Raw genomic sequence first — 20,185 nt, forward strand, 5'->3', positions numbered from 1 at the left:
GGCTTTTATTAATATTTTGCGCTGAGGCAGTCAATTTATTTGAAACGAAGTGCTTAATTTCACACTGTCGGCTAGTTTCAACTATTCGCTTCATTTCAAGTGCACGTTTCCCATCTTCTGGCTCGTATGGCAATATGCCATAATAATGAACCAAACACGAGATAGTACTGTACTGGTACTCAAGGAAATTTACATCCGAATCTGGACATACGATTGTGCACTTTCAGCTGAATTATGCATTTTAGTGTAGTTCACGGAGTTACGATGCTCCTGAAGTATCCTTTGATGTCTTGTTTCTTTTATGACATAATGCAAGATCTTTTAATGTTTTACACCTACGAACGTGCGGGCTTCCTGCGTCACCGTAGCTGCGCAGGCGCAGTGACGCCTGTTATCTGGCGCTCTCTGGCAACTGCTGCAATGAACCAATTTCTAGCAGGTCACGGAAAAATATTACGAATGGTGGTTTGAAAAGTGTTACTTTCAAAGTAAATTTCCTTTTACACAACATGAACTATGTGTGAGGATGTACGATGAATTTCTTAAATCACAAAGCACTTGACTCTCATCTAAAAATCAACTCTTTGAGGATGACCATGTAGAAGAATTTCAAGCCCAGAAGATCAGACCTTTACGTCGTTATTAAAAATTTTATTGGCACATTTGTGTGATATATCTTAAAGTGTAACACGCGCAAAATGATCAGCATTATATGTGGAAGCTTAGCTTCTCTTGTAGCTTATTAATCTTAGAGACCAATATTATATGTGAAAGCTTTGTTTTTCTTCTAGCAAAACTATGTATATTAATTTAAACCATTAACTTTTCTTTTTGTGTGTCCATGCTACTCGAGAGTGATCTTGCTATTGGTTGACTACCCTACGTGCCCTGTGCTGTCATCAGCTGTCGAGATCACGTGACATGAGCTATGGCTGGTTTACAAAAGCGCATCGCAATCTCGATTTCATTGCTTCGGAAAGTAACATGCAGTGTTTGGTGGAATTCGAATTTATACCTCCGTAAAACGAAGAAATGCAGCCTACATGTTGCTGCACATCAAAGATCTTTCCAAAACGTGTTTTTTTTCCCCCTGGGTTTCGTTTCCTAAAGTGCCAGCAAATTCTACATCTCTGTAGAAAACCATAAACATTCTAACGATTGATGAGTTTTACAGTGCCGAGTAAAAGTATACTGTCATTTAATACGGAAAATGTGTATTTTCACCCGGGAGAAAGTGTATTTTCAACTGGGAAATCCGGGAAAAGTCCGGGAATTTTTTTTCCTTGTCCACGTATACACCCTGTTTAGTCCTGTAAATAAGAGACCCAGTGCATAAGGTCCTCTTGTGAAATCAGTGGTTTTGGAGCAGGTTATTTGCATGAAATGTTGGAAGTAATGACGGTACGTCACCTGTCAGTACTGAATATCTGTCCACTTGCACGCCATCTTCCCACTGTCACGCAGAGTGAGCAAATTAAACCATTCTTTGCTGATCACATTGTCAGGCTCTGTGCATTGGTTCTGTAATTTGAGTTGCGCTGTTGCTGAAACACAAACGTACTCTGATAAATTAGGCTTATTTACTATGCAGACATCAGTGGTAAGATAAGAACAAATGATTCACTCACTTTCTCTCTCTGTCCCGCAGGCGCGGCGGACAAGGTCGGTCGGCAGGCGGCAACATCGGGACCTGGAGCTACGGCAAGTCAGCCTTCGATTTTCAGCTCTAGTGCCGCATACTCGAAAGCGACTACTACAGAGACGGCAGCATCTCCATTTGCTGCAGCGGCCGTGTCACAGAGTCAGACTTCTCTGACGAGCCCCACACCTACTCCGTCGTTTGGATCTGCCCCGCAGAAAGGGATTTTCGGAGCCACTCTGACTACGACTGTGGCGACCGCACAGCAGTCTATATTCGGGGGTGCCGCGGCACCGGTATTCGGAGCGGGTAACGCAACCTCCTCGCAGGCACCGACATTCGGTTCGACAGCTGCGACTACTCAGTCTTCGGTGTTCGGAACTTCAGTTTTTGGCTCTACGACGCAGAACCAGTTACAGACGCCATCTGGCACAAGTAATGTTTCTCAGGTTTCGACATTTGGATCTGGCACTACGGCTGCTACTCCGACCTTCGGATCTGGCACTACGGCTGCCACTCCGACCTTCGGTTCTGGCAGTACGTCAGCTGCTTCGGCCTTCGGATCTACCGGTACGGCAGCTACTCCAGCGTTCGGATCTACCACTACAGCTGCTACCCCGGCTTTTGGATCTGGCACTACAGCTCCTGCTCTAACTTTTGGATCTGGCACTACTACTCAGGCACCGGCCTTTGGAGGTGGTACGACATCTCAGACCCCAGCTTTTGGATCTGCAGCAACATCTCAGACCCCGGCCTTTGGATCTGGTACATCCACCCAGGCCCCAGTCTTCGGAGCAGGTACATCTCAGGGCTCAGCCTTTGGATCTGGTGCAACATCTCAGGCTCCGACGTTCGGATCTGGTACGACTACTCAGGCCCCAGCCTTCGGAGCTGGTGCATCGTCTCAGACACCGGCCTTCGGAGCTGGTACATCGTCTCAGACCCCAACCTTCGGATCGGCTACGACGACACAGACACCAACTTTCGGTGCAATCCCTACGAGTCAGGCACCCGCTTTTGGGTCTGCCACCACAAATCAGCTGCCAGCATTCGGCTCGAGCTCTCAGAATCGGCCAGCAGTATTCGGATCGGTCACCACGAGCCAGGCACCGGCTTTCGGAACTGGGCAGACACCTGCGATCGGTGCTGGCAGTTCTGGTCAAATAGCTGCACCCGGTTCCGGCAGTCAGTTGGCAGCATTCGGAGCCAGTGGAACTGGTCAGACGCCTGCCTTCGGATCTAGTTCCGGACAGACTCCCACTTTCGGCTCCAACACCGGACAAGTGCCGACATTCGGATCCGGTTCGTCCGGAAGCACTCCCGCATTCGGTTCTGCAAATCGGGCGACTGTCTTTGGGTCTGGCGCCACACCGTCTTTCGGAGGAGCGAGCTCTGCGGCTGCTACCACCCAGAGTTCTGTGTTCGGGACAGCCACGCCTACTTTTGGCACCAGTGGAGCCAACCGGCCACCTTTTGGCACAGGTTTGTACTGGAAAGTAATGGTTTTGTAGCCTAATGTGCATATAATCTTTGTATTTCATTTGAAAGAGCAGTTCAGTAACTTTCTCACTAAAAAAGTGTGCGCCATAAAGGTACAGATTAAATATAGAGTAAAAAGTCTTGAATGCTTGCTGCTCCACAGTTTGTAAATAATTTTTTAAAGGCCATCTAAACACTACGAACTATGCTTAAAACATTTATTAGCCAAACCAATTTTTGTGTTTATAACACATTGTCACTGGCATATTATGTACCTCTGTATATCTGTCGGTTACACATTCTTTGTGAAGTTCAATATGAACTACATATACAAAGCAAACAACCATGTGAATATTTAGAATACTATTAAAACAGTGCCTATTTTAATTTGTTCGATTGTGAAATCTGTCCTCCTTATCACACATTTTGTCAAGTATGTTCTTGCTGTAAATTCTTAGGCAGTGACAGCTCTTGATTGCATTTAACATAATTGCCTAAGAATTGACAGCAGCAATATCTACGACAACCAGTGTACTGTGAAGTAGGACAGCTTTCATAATCTAACATATTAACCCCTCACGCTGGTAGTTTCCGTACATGCATCTAGCATGCTGATGGTAGCTTACGTAGCCAGGTGGTATGCAAATGCAGCGTTTCAGTGAGATTTCTCTAGTGCAGAAACTATTTGTTCAAAAGTAATGAAATTTTCAGGAATTGTTAACAGTGCATCTTTATTACGATTAAAATATACGTTAGCCATCAAAATGAATTTTTGGTATGGTGTACCTCAAAACTGTCTTCAAAATTAAGTCCTACAATGCAGTCTAAGCACCAAAACAATGTTTCCTATTTCTTCTCTGTGGGTGGGATTTTCTCAGTGAAATGCCTTGTTGTGAGCCTTTCAGGTACAGGAAATTTTGAAGGCCGCACACATCAAGGTGAAGCTGCACTTTTTCCATGAATTTCCAGCAACTGTTGTCTGAGAAGAAGCCTGGAATTTACATGTATTTCTTCCCCCATCCTCTCACTGGCATTATAAACAATAAAAGCATTGTGCACTTCAATATTCGTTAGCCTTCTAAATGTTTTTGTGTGCCATTTAACACCTTTCTTCCTTTCCACTGGAAAAGGCTGTAGTTTCTGATACTCAAATTTACACTACACATAAACAAATTGTGTTTTGTAATGCATTAAGGCTTTCTTTGCTCTTTGCCCTCTTTGGTTGCTGTAGCAACTGCATCATTATGGAATGTTGAAATAAAGAACTCTTGTTTTTTTTATCCATTCATTTTAGCACCATAACACTCTGTGAGTGATATGCTACAAATACACTTTTCTTGATCCTTGCACTTTTCAAGACATCGGGTACATTCTTCTTGTTCAGTTGCAAGTCTGCTAGCTACATTCATATCTCTTTACTGACGCAAATGCACGCTGTTTTGTAGTTGTCCATTCAGTCTTTGGCCTAATTGAGAAGAGGCTCAGCAAGTTTTAGTACAATCTGACTTGTTGTCAGGGTATCTGCAGAAATAAATTCTCTTTTTATCTCAGTTATACTTAAAAATTCTATCAACTTACAAACTTGTGTTGTTTTTGAACAGGTTTGCAATAAAAGTTCTCATACACAGGGTCCGTTCCAAAAGTGCAAGTAATAAATTATTTTTTTAAAATTATTTATTCAGTACCAGTTTAAAATCTTCTCAGAACTTTTCAAATTATCCTCCCCCTGCTTCGATGCACAGTGGCCGATGCTTCACCCGATCATTGAAGGCACCCTGGAAATCGTCAACAGGGATCTCCTTCAGTGCAGTGGTCGAAGCTGCTTTTACCACCCCCAACGTCCTGTGCCGAGTTCCTTTCAGGGTTCTTTTGATCCTTGTGAACAAAAAGTAGTTCACTGGTCCCAGATTGGGGCGGAATGGTAAAAACTGACGTAAACTATCTTTTTTATATATTATCAAAATGTAGACAATCAGCAAAAGACATAAGTTTAGAATATGTGTAATATAAACTTCATAGGCAGATACCTCACGTCAATAGAAACTTGTAATTTTGATTAGTCAGAATATGTTAGAAATAAATTTTTGGCAAGGAGACTTTTAAAAAGAGGGTGTCATCTTATACTTGACTTTATTTATGTAAGTGTTAATTATAACGTTAGGAGAACCCTCATTCTTAATGTTTGAAATACTGGCATCTACCAGTCCACATGCTTCTGCATCACAGGGGAGGACTCTTTCATATGCCAAAACACTGGGAACAAGTCCCATACACTGACCACTCCTCCAAATCGAGCAGAGCTCTGACTGTGAATCTCACATTTCGCTCGATACTTATCTGAGTGTGGAGCTTCTCCAGAATGTTATTCCATGTGACATTAGTAAGCATAAGTAGGCACAGTAAACTGACTTCTTGGAGTTCTCATAACTGAAATTGGCGGGCCTGCAAATGCTGTGGTTTTGGAAAGTTATCTGTATCACAAGATTTACCAATTAAAGTCCTTATCAGTACGCACCTCACTAAAAACTGAATGTTCTGTTTCACTTATGGTTTTTCCTATCAGTTCTAAGGTAATAGTAAAGTTTATGTCCCCATTTGCTAAATAATAGCCTATTTAAAGGAAATCACTCACTAAATTTAGCAAAAATTTCATTGATGAAGGAGTTGTTTACAGAAGTATTTAGCATTTATACTAACCTGTATGTGAATCCTTCAAATCTTCATTTTTAGAACAGAAAATTTAATACTACGTACTGTTACGTAGCTCCACAGTCCTGCTCTCCATTTTCTTTCTTCGTTTCGGCGTACTAGAGAGGAAGTCAGTGTGACTGTCTCTTTTTTTTTCTGACCTTTAAGTGCTGCTCAGTAATTCTGCAACCGTTTCCTTTTTTCATTCTTTTCTCTCTTTGGTTTGTGCCTATCCTGTCTTCAACTTTGGCTTCTGGAAACCTTTGATTGTTTATAGCTTTTCCTTAAACAGATCATGCTCATAGATATAGTGTCACTACTTCACGTCACGGTTGTGACGTCTTTTGTACTTGCTGTTTTCTTTGATAATGAGATCCAGGCTTTTTCTTAGAATTTTTCCGTCTTTGGCCCCAAGTTTCTCCCAGTCACATATAGAGACTGGTCAAATAACATTGCAGCAGTGTCTAATTTTGGTATTTAAGGAGAAGAAAGGAGGAGATTAGTGCCTAACATCCCGTCGACAATGAGGTCATTCGAGTTCGAGCACGAGCTCGGATTGTATTGAGGATGGGAAAGAAAATCGGCTGTGCCCTTTCAAAGGAATCGTCCCGACATTTGCCGGGAGCGATTAGGGAAATCTGAATGGTGAGACCCGGGTTTGTACTGCCGCCCTCCCAAACGTGAGAGTCTGATATTTAAGGATTTCAATCTCTTCATTGTAGATGTGTTCAATTAGTCGAAAGGCCATTTCCATTTTGTTAATATGTGAAATAAATGCTTTTTTATGTGGTAAGTTTTTGTCCATTTACCTATTTATATAAACTTTGGTGCCTGCGTAATTTTTACTAGTCAAACACCCAGTCTCTTGGTGCTGATTTTATGTTATTTATAAAGTGCATCTTCTCAAAAGGAGATTTGAAGCCCACCAGTTGTTGCCCACATCTTTCTTTATTTCTATTTTTGGTCACTGCCAATCAGTACATTGTAATACCTTATGCTGGCGCCGTATGTGTAGATGCAGCAGTATCGGTCCATACTAATACTCGATTGCACTTTTCACTGTCAATTGAGTTTCGCTTGTGGACTAAAGCAATATCGCCAGATGATATCGTGTGTGCCCGTACTGTAAGTACTGACTACTGTTGCCGTATGGGACAGCCGTTGTCTGGTGATACAAGTATTCCACTACACTTAAACTAGAAACTTTTACAATTAAAATCCAAATTTGTCAGTGTCCTTTGTATCTGTAGTTTCTAATCAACTTAGAAGGCATACTACTAAAAATCTCTATTTACTTGTTGGGAAAAAAAGAAAATAAACATTAAAACAGCGTATATGATTTCAAAAATAGTATTTGCAGTTGGTAGTTCAGTTGAGAGTGCATAATCTGCCAGTGCACATCGTAATCATTTGTGCCGCACATCCATCTGCTTGAAACTTCTGAGAGATCATTTTTACAGACCGCGGGAAGGGCTATTTCAGACAAAGGAAGAAAGTTGAGATCCAAGAGAGTGAAGAAGTTCTGGAAACTGAAAGATTCTTGTTACGAAATTGACTAATCTAGTCCAAAGAAATGTAAAAAAGAGGATTGCTCACTAATTTTACTGAAAGTTTCTTTGTTGAAAAAGTTCTTTTGAGGACCGTCGTAGCACCTACACTGTGTGCTATACGAAACCTTTGTGTAATTGTATTTAGCTTCCTCTTATAGTCTTCCATAATGCCTCTCACCAGTCAGTACATTGCTGTCTTTTTCCTAGCACTTTATGTATAAATGCTGTTAATTTGTCCATACTAATACTCAGTTGTACTTCTCATTGTCAACTGAGTTTCGCTTGTGGACTAAAGCAATCTCACCATGTAACATTCATTGTGGGCCCATGTTGTAAATACTGGCCCTGTTGCAGTTATTTGGTGGTACAAATATTCTATTGCACTTAAAATAAATGTTTGTGCTTGCTCCTAATCAATATATTACATCAGTAAATGGAAATAGATTGAGTAAATTTACTTTTACTTTACTTTTACTTCGTACCAATACACACAGCTGTAAAAAACGATTGTTCTCTTTTACTGATTGCTCTCTTTTACTTTCTGTATTTCCTCTGTACTGTAATAGACAAGATTCTGTCCTGAATTGTTAAATTGCAGCCCACGTATTAGAAATTTGTATACCGAATAAATACCACTAAACTTTGAATAATGACTGTAATCCACCCACTTCTCCAAAAAAGAAGATAGCAATTCAGATAACTGCAGAGGACTGCACGTGCAAAGTTATCCCCAGAATTTTGAGTGTTAGCATTAAATGACGACTAGAGCAAGAAGTCGAGCAATATCGGGGAGACTTCATATCCAGAAGCAGCTATGCAGAACAGATCCCCACTTTAAAATAAATCGTGGCCCATTACAGGAAACAAAGTAAGCCTCTTGCAATAACTGTTTTAGGTTTTATGAAGGCACTTGACAGTGTCTGTGACCTTCAATATTGAAAATCTTTAGAATTTTTGGCCAGTCCCCAAAATTAGTCGTAGTGATGGAACTCACCTTAACAACAGAAAATGTAATGTCAGATTCAGAGGAGTATTTTCTGAGTTATTCCCCCCTAAAAACCAGTTTAAGGGGAGTCGGCATGCCCTATCTCGCCAGTGTTAACTTTGTGTACCTTTTTTCTCAGGAACTGTTATAGTTTCAAATTTTGTCAGCTGTTTTCAGCATATTGGAAAAAATTTAACATAAATTTCCCTGATTTGGAGAATAAGCCAGTTCTTGTCATTATTCTAGCTCAGTGGTCTCTTTCAGCTGTTTTATAGCATTTCTGAAAATTTGAATGCTACTGGTTTAGTGCTTTGCGAGATAAAGGTACAATATAACACCAAAAATGTCAAATGGCAAAAAATACGAAGTAATATATTCTGAAAATTCACAAATTTCTCTTACTTGAGCAGTGTTATCAGGATCACCTTCTGGTTCTTCTTTTTCACGTAGAAACTTTTCTCTTCTTGTTGCCCTTGCTTTTTTTGTATTAAATTCAGCTGCATACTGAGCCTTGCTTACTCACACTTTGTACAGAAGTTGAAGACCTCTGGGGGTGTTAACACTAGGAACAATGTGAAGCCTTTCCATGACATTTAACCTATCCACATGGTCATCATTGAATGAAATAACAGAATCACAGACTCTCCATTTCAACATTTATATCCCAGCATATATATTCGTAGGTGCACGAGTCCTTACGAGGTTGTCAAATGACTCGTTTCGATTCTTGGTACAATCGTGAAGACATTTTCTGAGAAGATCAGGCTGCCTCAAGTCTCCATATGTTTGTTCAATTGCTTCCAAAACAGCCACTGTTATAGAAGTTGTGTGGTGGTAAAGATCTCCAGTAGCTTGAGCTTTTCTGCAAATATGTTGTGTTGCCCACACAGCTTGTTTCATTTCCTGCAAATTATTTGCATTATTTCTTATTGCTATACCATAGTACTGTTGAAGTTCATGTATGATTTCATCTGACAAGCAACCTTTAATGCTTTCTCAATCTGACAAAATTTTTTCCTTTAGATTCTGCTTCAGTTTCTTTTGACAGTTGCCCATTCTTTTTTTAATGTGATCAACGCATTCTAATATAATTATTATCTTATTGACATATGATATGGGTTCGATTCTGTCACACTTTTATAAGCCACGGAGTCCCCATCTCCGAGGAATTTTGTGTAAAATACTCCCCGTTCTTTTTCCGATCTGTAAAATTTTCACAGCAGAAACAGTCTCCATCCCTCCACTTGTACCTTCATAACTCTTACAACAGATGTGAGCTTCATCTTCCTTATCAGGTGCAGAGTGGTAACAATGCTTAGTGAGCACTTCACAATCAAAAATTTTGCCTTTGTTCACAATAGTAACAGTAACAGCGGTGTTTTTTGCAGTGTGGCCCCTTATCTGGCAGGTTCCATCCAAGGGATATCTGGATTTCCATCATTGCTATATTGTGCTTCACTGGCAGCAGTTTCCATATATAAATCTGACACTGAGCAGTCTCCTATTACTTTAGTGTAATTATATATTTTAGTAGGTGGAAGTGGAAGATTCATTATGGCAAAAAGTGTTTGAGCAGCAGAATGTCCTTTACCAACAGCTCTCATTGCATACAGTAGCCTGATATTACTCTCAAAAAAATTGTTACTACCTTTTTAGAGCTCCAAAAACAGGTCTCATTTTCACCACTGGGCACAAACTATAGCAGTTTGGCTGAGAAGTCGTATAGATTTTGTTATGTTCATATCAAATGGGCCTCCACAAAGATTATAACAGAAACACTTCTTCATAAACTTACTAAAAATAGTCAAATAAAACATACTGTTCATTAGAAGTTTCATCTGTAACTTCAGTTATGTAGCACTTAACTTCTTTTCTGATGCACTAGTGGGTGTATGTGCTTCGCATATCCCAGATGTACAAATGTTAGAACTTTCATCATTATCAATAGGTACTGAAGGAGAATCACTTACATAAAGGTTGTTCACTTAGGCAGAGGTTGTTTCCACATTGATTCCTGCAGAACTTACTCTTTTTTAAATAATGATGCATTTCAGGGCATCGTAGAAACTGTTAACACTCAGCATTAAAAGTAAAAATAAGACAGATAACAAACTTCAAACAAGGGACAAATGAAACTCTAGACTCAAAACACAAACTCACAGATCAAAAAGTGAACTATAAACACATTTAGTTGCCAAGACAACGGTAGCAATGGAAAGATAAAAGATTCTACAACAGAAGGTTTAAATACACACACATCACTAGTTGGGTAACTTCCCTGAGTGCATATATAATTTTGAAAAATACAATAAAAATACTTCCAACTAGAATTTCTTAACAAATTTTGCACCATTTTAAGCAGAAAATTTCAAATTATTTTTATAAGCTTAAAAACTGAAAGAGTGTTTTTGTCTCATTCCAACTACCCTTAAGACAGGAAGGCTGTTTTGTTATTAGTGCTGTTCAAGTACGTATGGGCGTATATAATAATAGAATGGAACAAGATAAACCAAAGAACATAAAAATTGGAAGACCTAAAGAGGTCAGAGAGAACTAATTGTGATTCACTGATGAGCTTGATCTCCTGTCCATCAACATGTGGGAAACTTGACAATAATTAAATTTTTACAGAAAATAGCACAGAGGATCAGCTTCAGAATATCCTTTGAAAAAACAAAAATTGTGTTAACTGACTCACCACTCACCAAGAAAATTACGACAGAAAACAGGAGATTAAAATTGACAACAAATTTAAATATTTAATATAGTTATAAAATATATCATCAATGAAAAAACATTTATGGCATAATAGAATAAACGATATAATTAATCACAAAATTAAAAAACATTACCAAACAGTCATATCCTTAGTGCTTCTTTCCACATACTCCTTTTTCCCCCCACTTTTAATCAGTGTACTGTAGTTTTCTTCCTCTGGCATCTTATTTGTTGTGTAATTTGTTCGTACTAATACTTGGTGGTACTGTTCAAGGCCAGTTGAAATTCACTTGTGAACTAAAGTAATCTCACCAGGTAACTTTCTGTGTTCCCTTTCCGTAACTGATGGCTGCTGTTGCTGTGCGGAGCAGTTGTTGTTTGTCGATACAAATTTTTCTCTGGTGTAAACTAGGAATTTTTTGCTCACTGGACATTTGTACGATCATTATGTTTCTACATTTCTTAACAAATTAGAAACCATATCATATAATGTTTCTTTTTTGAATGGAAAAGTTATAATGTGTGTAATTTCTCAAGTATATTTATATTTAAATGTTCTAGTAGAACACACATTGTGTGTCAACGTACACTGTAGTCATTTGAACCATGTCTCCATCTGTCTGAAACTTTGAAGAGATCATGCTATGAAACTGTGGGAACAGCTGTTTTACCCATTCATCTAATGTAATTAAAGGGGCACTGAGATATTGGAGTGTTTAATTGGTTTGTTTCTCAGTCCTGTTGCTGAACTGAGCCAAAATGGAGTTTAATTTGTTTATTTTGGGTTCACTCCCTCTTGTTGCATAATAAATTCTCTGTGGTCACCCGTTTCACAAAATTAATTGCTATTTGGACCAGCTAGTAAAATCTAGATAAAAGAACTGTTTTTCTTGTTAGTGGAATATTTCTCCTTGACAGTGTCTTCTATGCTAGAGGCTGAAAGGAACCTGGAATATTTCTCAGTTTTACGAATTGACCAGCAATACACTGAGGAGCCAAAGCTTTATGACCATCTGAATAATAGCATGTTTGTCTGTCTTCCAAATGAAATACATCAGTGACTCCACGCATCAGGGATCTTTCAGTTTGTTGGTAGGTTTGTGGAGATGTGTGGCACTAGATGTCTGTGAACAGATCATGTAATTTGCGTAAATAATGGGCCGCTGATGTGCATAGGTGGTGACAGTGCCCAATAGTACGGATTTCACAGGATTTACACCAGACGAATTTAGCCGCTGAGACATTGACACGAGTACACTGTAATGGTCCTCAAACCACTGTAGCACGGTTCTGGTGCAGAGACATGGACAGCTATACTGCTGAAAGATGACTTTGCAGCGGAAGAGATGTCGAGCACGAAGGGATGCAGGTGGTTCGCAGATGTCGACGTGTCTTCGATTACTACCGCAGCTCCCACACGAGCACAGGAGAACATCTCCCGTAGCTTAATGCTGCTTCCACCAGCGTGCATCCGTAGTGTGCGACACATTTCGAGCCGCCGTCCACCTGAATGGTGGCATTTTTGGAGACAGCCATTGACCTAGTGTAACAAAAATGTGATTCCCCCAGAAACTGATGCATTTCCGTCGATCGACGGTCAAATGCCGACGGGGACGCGGCGACTGCAATTTTAATTGACAATTTCATTGAGTCGACATGTGAATGTGTTGCTGCTGCTGAGCTCCACGTTCGACAGTGCACGACGAACAGTGTGCTCTGAAACCCTTACACGTGTCCCGGCATTGTTGTGCTCTTTTGGCAGAGATGTCACAGATCACCATCTATCGTACTTCACATAGCAGACAAGCTTCTGAACACCACGTTCTGTGAAGAGTGGCGGACATCCGACCTTTAGTGCCCAGTGGTAATTTCACCGTCCTTCTACCTCTTTCTGTAGGTGCTCACGACACTATCGAGTGAACATTCGACAAGCTTCGCCGTCTCAATATACTCGTTGGCAGGCTCTGTGTAATAATAATATGCCCTCTTTCTGAGTCGCTTATCTCAATGGATTTCTCCATTTGCAGCCAGTGTCTTCTTTAGGACGATTCCTTGTCAGTGTCTGCTCTGCTTACGTACTTTTGTGACTGCGTCACCTGCGTGCAACGAGACTGGGCAGCGTCTGACGTCACAGTGGGCAGTGGTTCATAATTTTTTGGTCGATCGGTGTATTTCTTCTTTCAACGCCAATCTGTTCGAACATCGTCATCATTTACTTAATTGTCCTCTGATACACACAAGGGTATGCTGAAAAGTAATGCCTCCAAATTTTGTATGCTAAAACTCTTAAAGCTAAAGCTTTTTAAATACAACAAATGATATTAACAATCAAAATCTTTATTCTTAATGTCTATATATTTCTTTCTCAACAGACCCCCCACCCCCGTGACAAACACGCACACCATTTTTATCACTGTCAAAGTAAAAGTCCTCAAAGCTGTTAGTTTTGGAAGCAGATCAAAATCAGGTGGGACCAGGTCAGAATTGTACGGAGCATGATCAGTGACAGTGAACTCGAGGGGTAGTGCTCGTGCGGTGTGGCATTGTCATGCGAAGTATAGGGTGCTCCGTGTGTGAAAAAACTGTTAGAGCTCGAAACACGATTACAGCACGCTGCTTCTTACATGCCGACATTACATTACACGCTACGGTCCAGAGTCCTCGAGCGGCTAAGGGCTGCAAATACGTAGGCGTGAAGAAGAAAGATGTAGAATGTTAATAGCAGCTGTTTTGTTTTAATATCTTTAAGAGTTTTCACATTAAAAATTCAGAAACATTACTTTCCAGCACACTCTTCCATATTGCAATTGTATTGCAGTCATTTGGGTACAACTATCTTCCACAGCAAGATTGTTTTGATGAGGAAAACAACAAAGAACTTTAGATAGATGGCAGTTTGAAAACTTCTATTGTTGTTGTGAGCACCATTCTTCCGTGGCCACGACACACCTCTGAGCTGCGACGTCTAAGAATAAATGGCCCCTAGCAGGTAGAGCGCCTTAACTCGTCATATACCTTGCATTACCTGCAACCGTTACTCATTTCTCTGACAATATGCTGTTCGAAATGTAACTACTAACAAGAACATTAAATGAAACAACAAGTTTACTGTTACCAGTCACCGTTTTATTTATTTCCATGACGCGTTTCGAAGGTTTAAACCTCCATCATTGGGTGGATTTACATTAGTTAGTATTGCATTTGTGTGTGTGCTGTGTTACGATTTTTTTAGGCAGTGCCACAAGTTCCTCCAAAAAATCGTAACACAACACACACACAGATGCAATACTAACTAATGTAAATCCACCCGATGATGGAGGTTTAAACCTTCAAAACGCGTCGTGGAAATAAATAAAACGGTGACTGGTAACAGTAAACTTGTTGTTTCATTTAATGTCAGTAACAGTCACGGTAAAGTCTAACCTAAAAAAAAAAACTAGCAAAAACGTTTATTAATTGTCATGATCATTTAGAAGGACTAAGAGTGTAACCCATCATTTTCCCTAAAATGACATGTTACAGCTCAGTATTTGGCACAGTGAAGCAATACATAGCCTTCCAGAAGATGCCATCAAAGAAGGAAGGGACTCCATTATTAGTACAGCTTCCACATTTTCGGAAAAGAGGCATGTGAGGAATGGGAACAGCAGTGAGAAGTACCAGAGTATAGAAAGGGCTTTCCATTAGGATCAGTCTGGCACACTATTTCAACAAAGCTATGTTACAGCAAGAGGAATATTGTGAGGTGGTGTGTGACCTCAATTATTTGAATAAGATTGGGACATACATATTTATCTGTGTGCTTGATGAGAAATGATGAGCGATTACAAATTTTCGTACCATTTCAGCTTCACCTTTCGGCTCCTCACTTGGCACAACTCCGGGTTTCGGGAGCACGTCGACGAGCCAGACGCCGGCATTCGGATCGCCGTTTGTAGGATCGGGGGATGCGAAACCGGCATTCGGCTCTACTGCCCAGGTAAGACGGAATTTCTCCTTCTGTAACTGTGCCAGTGCCGTTAAGGTGTTCACATTGGAAGGTGGATGATGGAGGTGGATGATGGGGCGGAACGGCAAGGAGCAGTGTTCCACATACCGGTAGTCTTTTTGCCACCTCTGCCTGTAGCACACACATAGGAGTGCATGCAGAACATTTAGTGTCAATTTTCATTCTAGTTTAGGTGTGGTGAGGTGAGAGGAAGAAACAGTGGCTGGACTGTGAGGTATGCAAGAGAGACGGGGAGCACATTGGTGCAGCTGGAAGGTATTCCGTCTCTCTCTCTCTCTCTGTCTACACAGAACGTGTCACACTGCTGCGTTCCTACATGCACCCAGCTATAGCATCTAGTCCGACATGGGGAAATTACAGATTGATATCAATATTGTAAATCCGCACAAAAATAATAATAATAACGACCTTTTAAAAACCTTTGTACCAGAATATAACACCCTGTTCTCAATCCTCGACTGGTACTCAATAGTCTACATAAAAATTATTGTTTTGCTTTAGTGTTGCAAATTTCACAATTCATCCTGAACTAACTCTTACTACCAGTCACAAATGCCTTTATGGACTAAGTTGGCATGTAAGTGTAAGAATCCCAAGGTTCCTGAAGAGGATTCTGATTGAAGTTTGTTTATCAAATTAACTCAATATTCTTACTGCACCATTCTGCATAATAACAGGGTGTATATGTGGACAAGGAAAAAAGTTCCCGATTTCCCAGTTATAAATAAACTTTCTCCTGGATGAAAATACAATTTTTCCGTGTAAAGCGCCAGTATATTCTTCCTTGGCACTGTAAGTCATCAATCCTTTGAATGTTTATGGTTTTATATACCGACGTAGGATTTCCCAGCACTTTAGAAAACGAAACTTGGGGGAAAAACACATTTTGAAAGACCTTTGATGTGCAGGAACATGTATGCTGCATATTTTCGTATTACGAAGGTGTAAATTTGAATTCCACCGAACACTGCAAGTCACTTTCCGAAGCATAGAAATTGAGATTGAGATGCGCTTTTGTAAGCGTCATAGCTCATTTATGTGATCTTGCCAGCTGATGACAGCAATAGGACACTTGATGTAGTCAGCCAATAGCAAGGTCACTCTTAAGTAGCGTGAATACACAAATAAGAAAAGTTACTGGCTTAAATTAATATACATAGCATTCACATATAATGTTGATCTTTATTGCGCGTGTTGCACTTTAAGATACACACACAAATGTGCCAGTAAAATTTTTAATAATGACGCAAATGTCTCATCTTCTGGGTTTGAAATACTTCTAAATGGTCGTCCTCAAAGAGTTGATTTTTAAATGAGAGTCAAATGTTTTGTGATTTAAGAAATTCATTGTAGATTCTCGCACATAATTCATCTTGCGTAAAAGGAAATCTGCTTTGAATGTAATGCTTTTCAAACCACCATTCACAATATTTTCCCACGACCTGTTAGAAACAGGTTCGTTTCAGCAGTTGCAAGAAAGTGCCAGATAACTGGCGTCACCGCGCTTGTGCAGCTACGATGACGCAGGAAGCCCATATGTTCGTACATGTAAAACATTAAAAGATCTTACATTATGTCATAAAAGAAACAAGACATCAAAGGATACTTCAAGAGCGTCGGGATTTCGCTAACCATACTAAAGTGCATAATTCAGCTTAAAATGCACATCCGTATGTAAATTTTCTTGGAGTACCAGTACTCATGTTTGGTTCTTTGTTATAGCATAATGCCATACGTGCACTTGAAATGCAGCGAATAGTTGAAACTAGACAATAGTGTGAAATTAAACACTTCGTTTCAAATAAATTGACTGCCTCAGTAGAAAGGATTAATAAAAGCCAAATCTCTTTAGCAGAGCAGCAAAAATAACTTCATTGTTCTGTAAGGCGATTAATGCTTGACTGTCAAAGGTGGAAATAAAATATGAAACTATTAACATATTTTAGCCTGCTGTAGTTATGCGAACGTATTTTAATTCATTTGATAGCTCCCGGCCACAAAAATCCGTTTTGTTATCATTTAATGTGAGAGCAATAAATGAAGGGGAAACAACAAAAACACAGGTCACGTGGAGACGACCCACCTCCCCACCACAACTCGGACTGCTCTGTGCATCAGCCCCGGATCTACGATTTCAGAACCAGGGCAATATTGAGTAGTGTCGCCCAGCCACACTTCCGTAACCAGAAGCGGGAGAAGGTACTACTCATACGCGACTCAACTACGCATGCGGAAGAGCCCGCCCGCAACTGCTCAAACGAATCTAATTTAAACAGTTGTCACGTCACGCTCATCGGAGGCAATTTGTTGTTATAAAGCATTGCATAGTGTTCCTAAAGCCTTTGACACACTTTACTGTTGGCAGACGCTTGTATGAGCACTGTTTTGTTGTTGTAGACAGCGCATTTCCTCTGCAACTTAAGGTTTATTTCGTCCCTCCCCCCCTCCCCCTGTTCATGTTTTGCTGCTGCAGTATCATTCTGCAGTAGCGGAATACCATAATATCCTTTGTTAGAGTATTGCTTCTTACCAGTCAAAATCACAAAAATTTAACTGAAAACTAAAACAATGAAAACTTCCTGGAATTCTAAACAATTCCTGGGTTTTTCCCAGTTTTCTCCCGGATGGAAAAATTCCCAGGATTTTCCCGGATCTCCCAGTTGTCCCGGGTCATATACACCCTGAATAAATGTTTTTTATTAAAAAAAAGAGAGAGAGAATAGATACGTTGCCCCCTCCCCCTCCCGAAATTACACCATACGACATGTAACATCCCTTTGTCCTTTCATATATGCAGACCACATTGAGAAGGTGCTACAGCAAGATGATTTGTAGTATCTACCACTTGCATTTTGAGGATCTGTCAGTTAATTAACAACAGGAGCACTACGATGCAACTAGAATTGTTATTTTTGTTAATACTTTTTTGTCACACATTGCTGTATCGTGTTCCACTAAATAACTATTTGAGAGCAAAGCAACGGTCTTACAGATACCTACATGGAACATGGTAGAGTGAGTCATTATAACATCAAACTGAGTGTGTGCCTGTCCGAGGCAACAGTCTGTGAAAGTTAGCACGAGAGAGTTTGAATATAACTGACTACAGCACACAGCACTAGTTGCCACTTGTATCCTCCTGCAGTGTTGGCCCAGCAAGTTTCATGCTACATTATTGATACAAATAAATATGCCCTTCTGTGGTATATTATGATTATGGAGATAAAGTTAAATTTCCTTGCAGACAGTATCAAGTGAAAGGAGGGGACTTGGTAGAAAAGTCTTGATGAGGAACTTGTGGTGAGACTTACTGTGATACGTTTATAGTGTTTGGTTGCTAATGTATACATCATCCTGTAACTTGCTGTAATCTCGTTTTGTTTCAGTCGTTGTAATGAAGTACACAACACAGCACCACCTTACATATTGTATCTTCACCTTTATTAATATGCCTCTTCACTTGTGATAATCTTTTTAAAATGTCTCATTTAGAGTAATGACCACAAGTAAGTGGCACTCTTGTATAGTACTCATTATCAAACAAGGTATTAGTCGACAATACAAATATTGAAACTAGATGACTCTGACGAAGTGGATCTCTCCCGTAGGCTGGAAGAACTCCACAAAATACATTAGTGCTTACTTGTTTTCCTAATATTTCTGAGAAGAAATAATAAGAATTCTGTATTATGTTGACAATACCTGGGGTGGTGTGCTGTACCTTCACCTCCGTTTTAGGCCAGCGCGGCAGTGACGACGGCCGGCCAGCAGGGGGTGTTCGCATTCGGCGCGGCGAGCCCCGTGACCACGACGGCGGCGGCAGGCGCCGTGCCCTTCCAATTCGGGGCTACGGGGCAGAGTTCCTCTGCGGCTGCCCTGAAGCCCGGAGGTTTCCAGTTCGGGCAGTCCACCGATGCGAGCCCCGCGGCTTTCCCGTTTGCGGCACCAGCGGGCCAGGCGTCTACGCCGAAGGGGGCGTTCCAGTTTAATGCGGCCGGCCAGACACCCGGTAAGTCTGACTTCCCTTTCGGCACGCGTCGCACGGGGCGGGTTTCCCAGTAAGTGCACTGTGCGGCACACGTGTCGGAGGTGTCACACGGTGTAATGCCTGCAGTAGGTTGTTACGTAGCAAAATGTTTGTTGTAATAACTGGGAGTTTTCTGATTGTTCCACGTTTGCATCAATTAACCAATAACACTTTCTTTTCTCTTCTGTGAACACTTCTGCTGTAATAAGAAGACACTTTGAGACTGAACTTCAGCTGCGTGCCTCCGTAGTGTAGCTACCTTTGCACCTCAAAGGTTGTGATGTGAAATGTCGACATTGCTCCCGACCGGTCAGGTAGCACTCCAAAAATCTGACAAGTGAAATATTACTGGAGCTGTCAGGTGAAAATGTGTAAACCCCTCCTGTAGCTAATGGCCTAATGTTTGCTCGAAGCTGTCAAACGAGACAGCAGATAAACTGAACAGCAAATCTTAATCCTTGTGACACAGGCCTTACACACTGTGGTAAAAGATCGAGCATTCGTAGTGCCACAATAACTCTTTAAAATACGAAGAGTTCACCAGTAAAGGTCGACTTGCACTGAGGGTACAGAGTGGAATGCGGCGGAAAGGAGTGTCAGTATCGGAGGTTCTCGGGAAGAGGTTGTCGACATTGGTGGGCGCGAGAGTGGTGTCGTTTGCTAACAGTGGAAGTTAACGTATTGTCGCTGCACTCACTTGTTTTGCAGTAGTATTTTGTGTGCTTTGGTGTCTCTTTAAAATTTATTTTGTTGTTTGCTTCATTTTTGTGAAACATTGTGGAGCTCAAATACTTTACTGAGAGTGTCCTTTCACGAAAGAGGCTAAATTTGTCGGTGTGCAAAACCAACTTTCACATGATGTGTCGATGCCGAGTGACAAAACTTGATGAAACGTGGACCGCATAATTTAGAATGTTGTGTCGGTGGTGTAAGTGGCCTGTAAAGACAATAATTAAAGTGTCCATAACTTTGTACTGCTTTAGGTTCCGCTGTGGTGCCGAGTTATACACGACGAGGGTAGTATTCTCAATAGAAACAAATCCCGTGTCGACGTATTGTCCTCAGTGCGGTCTTCTGTACTAATGTCGAT

At 40.7% G+C, this 20,185-nt stretch overlaps 1 protein-coding gene across 2 annotated transcripts in view; it reads left to right on the forward strand.

Moving 5' to 3' along the window:
* Positions 1–20,185, forward strand: part of LOC124720508 (pneumococcal serine-rich repeat protein) — a 124,807-nt gene that overhangs the window by 83,109 nt on the left and 21,513 nt on the right. For both annotated transcript variants that reach the window (XM_047245866.1, XM_047245867.1), the window contains exons 10-12: positions 1,649–3,121; positions 14,908–15,038; positions 18,807–19,077. In XM_047245866.1, coding sequence (XP_047101822.1) covers positions 1,649–3,121; positions 14,908–15,038; positions 18,807–19,077 — 1,875 coding nt within the window. The remainder of the gene's footprint in view (positions 1–1,648; positions 3,122–14,907; positions 15,039–18,806; positions 19,078–20,185) is intronic.

This window comes from Schistocerca piceifrons, chromosome 11 (genome assembly GCF_021461385.2).
Source record: "Schistocerca piceifrons isolate TAMUIC-IGC-003096 chromosome 11, iqSchPice1.1, whole genome shotgun sequence".
Taxonomy (NCBI): domain Eukaryota; kingdom Metazoa; phylum Arthropoda; class Insecta; order Orthoptera; family Acrididae; genus Schistocerca; species Schistocerca piceifrons.